At 41.7% G+C, this 5,900-nt stretch overlaps 1 protein-coding gene across 1 annotated transcript; it reads left to right on the top strand.

The window, feature by feature from the left end:
• Positions 1-1,624, top strand: LOC112198493 (aspartyl protease family protein 2). The gene has a single exon (XM_024339626.2). It carries the CDS (start codon positions 32-34, stop codon positions 1,367-1,369), a length of 1,338 nt encoding a protein of 445 aa, XP_024195394.1. The 5' UTR covers positions 1-31; the 3' UTR covers positions 1,370-1,624.
• The last annotated feature ends 4,276 nt before the right edge of the window (positions 1,625-5,900 follow it).

Genomic DNA, 5,900 nt, shown 5'->3' with positions numbered 1-5,900 from the left:
TCTCACTTTGGTCTTCACTCCCTTCTCAACAATGGTCTCACTCTCCCAACTCCCATTCTTCTTCTTCTGCTTCTTCTTCTTCACAACCCTCTGCAACTCCCAACACTACCTCCAACTCCCGCTTCTCCATACAGACCCCTTCCCCACACCCTCCCAAGCCCTCTCTCTCGACACCCACCGCCTCTCTCTCCTCCACAACCACAACCGCCGCCGCTCCGCCACCTCCCCCGTCGTCTCCGGCGCCTCCACCGGCTCCGGCCAGTACTTCGTCCACCTCCGCCTCGGCTCTCCCCCCCAGAGCCTCCTCCTCGTCGCCGACACCGGCAGCGATCTCGTCTGGCTCCGCTGCTCCGCCTGCAAAAACTGCTCTAATCGGAGCCCCGGCTCCGCTTTCCTCGCCCGCCACTCCACCACATTCTCACCCTACCACTGCTACGACTCCACCTGCGACCTCGTCCCCCGACCCGACCCGAGTCCGTGTAACCATACCCGGCTCCACAGCCCCTGTCGCTACGAGTATTCCTACTCCGACGGATCCAGAACCGCCGGCTTCTTCTCCAGAGAAACCACCACTCTAAACACCAGCTCCGGGACACCGGCGAAGCTCTCCGACTTGGCGTTCGGGTGCGGGTTTGATGTTTCGGGTCCGAGCTTAACCGGGGCGAGCCTCGGCGGGGCCCACGGCGTCATGGGCCTGGGAAGAGGCCCAATCTCGTTTGTCTCGCAGCTGGGTCGCCGATTCGGGAACAAATTCTCCTACTGTCTACTGGACTACACCCGATCGCCGCCGCCGACGAGTTACCTCAGGATCGGAGCCTCCAAATCCGACGTCGTTTCGAAACTGAGCTTCACACGCTTGCTGCTCAACCCTCTCTCCCCTACATTTTACTACATTGGTATCAAGTCCGTCTCCGTCAACGGCGTTAAATTACCTGTTCGCCCCTCCGTTTGGTCCCTCGACGAGCTCGGTAACGGCGGCACGGTGATCGACTCGGGGACGACGTTAACTTTCTTGCCCGAGCCGGCTTACCGTCTAATCCTGGCGGCGTTTAGACGGAGCTTGAAGAAGCTGGCTAGCCGAGCCGAGCCGACTCCGGGGTTCGATCTCTGTGTCAACGTGTCGGGTTTAGCGCGGGCGAGACTACCAAAGCTGAGTTTCGGACTCGCAGGTGGCTCGGTTTTCGCGCCGCCGCCGGGGAACTATTTCATTGAGACAATGGATCGGGTCGAGTGCTTGGCGATCCAACCCGTTGATTCCGGGTCGGGCTTTTCGGTGATAGGGAATCTTATGCAACAAGGATTCTTGTTTGAGTTTGACAAGGACCGCTCGCGGCTCGGTTTTTCACGTCATGGCTGCGCGCTTCAGTGACCCGGCCCAAAACTCTCTCTCTCTTTATTTTTTATTATTATTATCATTTTTTTTTTGGCTTTTTTGAATTTAATAATTAATTTAATTCATATTTATGAGTATATTAAATGTGCACACTCTGAGTTCTCTTTTGTATTTACACTTACTTTTTTCTTTTAGAGACTTTCTGCTTTCTTTTTTAGGAGTAAACGATGACCTTTTTTTAAAATTTAGTTGAAAAGCTAGTTGTATACGTATTACAAAGAAATTTCCGAGTAGGGTATAGAGTTAAATTGAAATGTACCAAACTCAAATATACAAATTAAAGTCTGTGGATACTGTAGTTAAGCAAAAATTTATGAGTGAGAAATAAGTGCACTTTTCAAGGCAGTCCTCTTACGTTTCTTTCTCGCAGGGGACGACTTTAACCCATTAATAATACCCGATAAATTTATAAAAAATGCAAGTTTTTGTTTTTTTGAAAGAAATAAAATGTAGACCTTGTTGATCCAGTAAAACTATAAAGGACAATGGTGGGGGCATAGGGAGTTGGCATTTTACAGAAGCAGTGCGAGAAATAATGAATGAAGATATGGAAGGACCTGCCTTTTGATCTTATGGTCTTTGGTTCATTGTGATTTTGAAGAATTGTAGCTGACAAAACTTCTCACTTTCTGCTGTTAGCTCTTCCCTCTTCAATTCAATATGAGATGGCTTTAAGACCGTTGGATTGGTATGTCCTACTATAATCAATGATTTTGAGCGGCTGTGTGTCGTGATAGTAAAATTTAGGAAAAATGATTCGTACAGTACATAATGTTTAAGCAATTCTAAACCTTCGTATCTCAAGTTTGAAAAATATCAGAATGATATCTGAGGTTATAGTCGCAACCGAACATTCATATGTAAAATCGTTAGCTCTGTTACGAAGGTTACCAGTTAGCCGCAACCGAACATTCATACGTAAAGTCGTTAGCTTTGTTACGAAGGTTACCAGTTGGCAAAATTTGAAGGGCATTTTCATCCCTTCATATCTTAAATTTATTTTTATTTTTTTGTCATATTTTTTTCCTCTCTGTTCATCTATTCTTTCTATCATCATTCTCCCTCCTTCCAGATCAAAGAAAAACCTCTCTCTCTCTCTCTCTCGTTCATCGCTTTCTTTCTCACTCATGGCTCTCAATTTTCTATGTGTTCTCATTCAAAACCCCTTTCTCCATAATTGGTAATCTTGGTCTTAGATTAAGAAGAACATGACTCTCTTGCATGTGTTATTTTTCATTCATTCGGGGTGAAAGCAATTGGAGATTTGGATATTGCAAAATTGAATTGGAATATTTGCTAAATTTGGTTGATATGGGTCTAGGTATTAGGGTATTGCAAGTAGGAGGAGGTTTTGATCTCCAACTCTTATCAATGTCTTGATGGTGGATGCACCGATGCAGTTTGGGTCTTTTTAGTGCAACTTTTGATCTTAGATTTATTGAATTGGAGCTTCTATTTATATATTCAGAATTGACATTTAGAATTTTCTCTTTTTCCAAGTAATAGTTGACTTTATTAACTCATGTTAAATTACCAATAAATACACAAAAGAGGAAAAAAAAAAGAGTTTTTTATCAACATAGAGTTTTTTTACCATGCTAACCACCATTCAATATAGCCTTGGTCTTTGGTTAACCTCTGATCTTACAGTTTGCATCCAACACCGATTTGGTGCTTGTTTTAGTTAATAGCTCTTTACTTGTTTTTTATATTTCCACTCACATGTACATGTCCATAAGTTAGGACCGTGACTTAGGGAACTTAGAGAAGCTAGCATAGTTAGGCTTGGGTATGATTAACATTTAATCAGATACCAGGCTTAGAATCTCAACAACAAGAGGAACCATCATCCTAGCAGTGATACCACGATAGAAAACAGAGGCATATATAAAAGATGATTATTGAGAAAAAAAAAATTAACAAAATGATGAATCTTCTATGAAATCTCACTGAAAAGTGACTGTAATATCACTCTAATATCAAATGTCAATAATAATCTGTCTCAGTTCACTTATATCTATATTAGAGGGACAAGTAATGCTATGGTTAGGTGTTTTATGCTAACTGTGTGGACCACTCACTTATATCATATCCATATATTCCAACAAAGAAAGATGCCACTAGCAAATCTTGTGAGGCTGGGGAGTTGTGTAGTCATTCCATCTAGCTGTTGATTTGTTTTTCACTCCGGCTTCCATCTTGCTTTTGTTTAGTTTAACATTGACTGTACATATATAAATCTCGTTTTCTTTCCTTTTAATTGTTTCCACAATGAAAATGTCGCTGTCAGAGTAAATGATGAGAAAGCAAGAAGAAGCAAATGAGGTAATGATGAAGAAGAACACAATAACATAAAATGGTCTTTTACATTGAGTAATTTGGAGGTATGAATAACACCTAAAAAAAAATATTGATTTTATTGGACGATGGGTATTGAGGGAAAATTAAGGAGGTGTAGATAGCAAATTGGTTATTTGTAAAAGTAAGTTAGAGGTCTATTATGTGGGGAGGTCCAAATACCAATTTTTGAGGTATGAATAGAACCTCCCTTATTGAATTTGATCTTATAGCTTATCAAGAGTTTTTGGAGAGTTCTAGATTCTCGATAATAGTCAAATTCAAGCTTATCAACTTTTGATCTTAGATTTGTTGAATTTAAATCCCTCTTTCCAAATCTGCAATGGAAATATGGAATTGCAAGGTTTTTTTTAGTTTTTTTTTTTTTAGAGCTTTCATGACTTTGACCTGCAAATCAAAGTGTGCAAGACAAACATGGTTAAAAGGATATATCTGTTGCACCTACATGCTTTCACAGACTAGTACCACAAAGATATCTTTTTTCTTAATTATTTCACTGAACCAATGTTAGATGTTTTTCTTTTTTTTGAAATGGGGCTGATGTTGTTGCCCTCGATCAAGTTTTGATTAATGAAATTGTAGAATCATGGGGGGGACGTAGAGCGTGAACTCCAAATTACAATAAGTATAAAGAGAATATCCTGAAATAATACCAAGATTCTCTACAAAAAATATGTATTCTAACCAGCACCAATTAGCAAAGAATGCACTAATGACTACTCTATTTGCTTTGACATAGCGGTAACATAACGAAAAGATAACTATAAAACGAAGAAGCATCATTACAAATAGCACAGCTTTCCCACTATGTTGCCACACAAAAATAAATCTGGCGGCACTCAATTTTATCATGCCACTAGGAGGTTGTGTTCATTTGATCAAACAAATAGCTCACCGTCTCGCTAGGCCAGACAAGGCACACATAGTGTGCAAACAGGGACCAAGCCCACATCGCCCTACCATAGAGTGGTAGGAACTTATTGACAGCATAAAGCCACATTTAACTAATAACAATAAAAACAATAAAGCATAAAATAAAAGGAGTTTGGGCCCAGAGCCCATGCCCAAAACCTATTTAGCCCAATCCAATAGAGTAAGCTACTGTTGGCACCTCGCCACCGATATGCAAGATGAAACGATGTCGTCCACCCACCGGCGGTCAACTCACCACACCGAGCAGCCTCAGGCCCCCCGCCCCCGCACCACCCCCAATCCATAACATGACTCCAAAAGACCCAAAGCAACTCGGGTCACCCCAATCCGATCTGGATCCCTCGGAATCCGTCATCGCACCACCCACCGCTGTCACCTCTGGCAGTTCTCCTATCGCTGTGAGATCGATCCCCGCCCCACCCACCAACCGCTGAACCTACTCTGATCTTCCTTGGCAAAACCTCCTCTCATTTTTTACAGCGAAGCCACCATGCAGCCCCCTCTCCAACTAGGCTTATTCCATGAACAATCAACACTGGACACTAGGTCCACCCTAACCCATTCGACGATGCCGCCACGAAGGCGTGCCACCGATTCCTTTCTTTTTCTTTTGGCTCTCTAGGGTTCAAAGCGTTTTTTACCGCCAGAAGTTTTGATTCCAATGCTCGATGCTTAAAAGCAACAATATCTACATATCCTAGAGAGAGAGTAGAGGAAGAACAGTAGGAAAAAGAAAACGAAGAAAAAAATGCTTAGAAACAAAATTAATGGATTAATACATGTGGGGACGAGAATACCCTTCAAAATATGCCAGTTGGGAACCTCCGTAACAGAGCTAATGGCTTTATGTACGGATGTTCGGTTGGGGTCAGTACCTCATGTACTATTATATATGATATTTTTCAAACTTGAAACACAAAAATTTAGAATGGCTAGCTGAAACATCAGGTACTGTACGGACAATTTTCCCTAAAATTTATGGAATTTCAACCTTTTTCTTCTGATGACCACTGCACAGTAGGTGATTGATCTTGGAGAGTTGGGGTTTAGGGTTCAAATTAAAATATATTACACCATATACGATTTGGAGAATGATGCAATTCACTATCTAAAAAAGATTCACAATATATTACATCTAGATTATGCATACATAGCTACATGATGAGCTACAACGTTATAACTTTTAGGCACGTACGAATGAAATAGAAATATCCGT

The sequence above is a fragment of the Rosa chinensis genome, chromosome 4 (assembly GCF_002994745.2).
Source record: "Rosa chinensis cultivar Old Blush chromosome 4, RchiOBHm-V2, whole genome shotgun sequence".
NCBI classification, from domain to species: domain Eukaryota; kingdom Viridiplantae; phylum Streptophyta; class Magnoliopsida; order Rosales; family Rosaceae; genus Rosa; species Rosa chinensis.
The sequence above is the reverse complement of the archived record's forward strand: the minus strand, read 5'-3'. Positions and strand labels throughout refer to the sequence as shown.

Coding starts and splice junctions, on each gene's coding strand:
- LOC112198493 (XM_024339626.2), top strand. CDS start 32: ATGGTCTCACTCTCCCAACTCCCATTCTTCTTCTTCTGCTTCTTCTTC.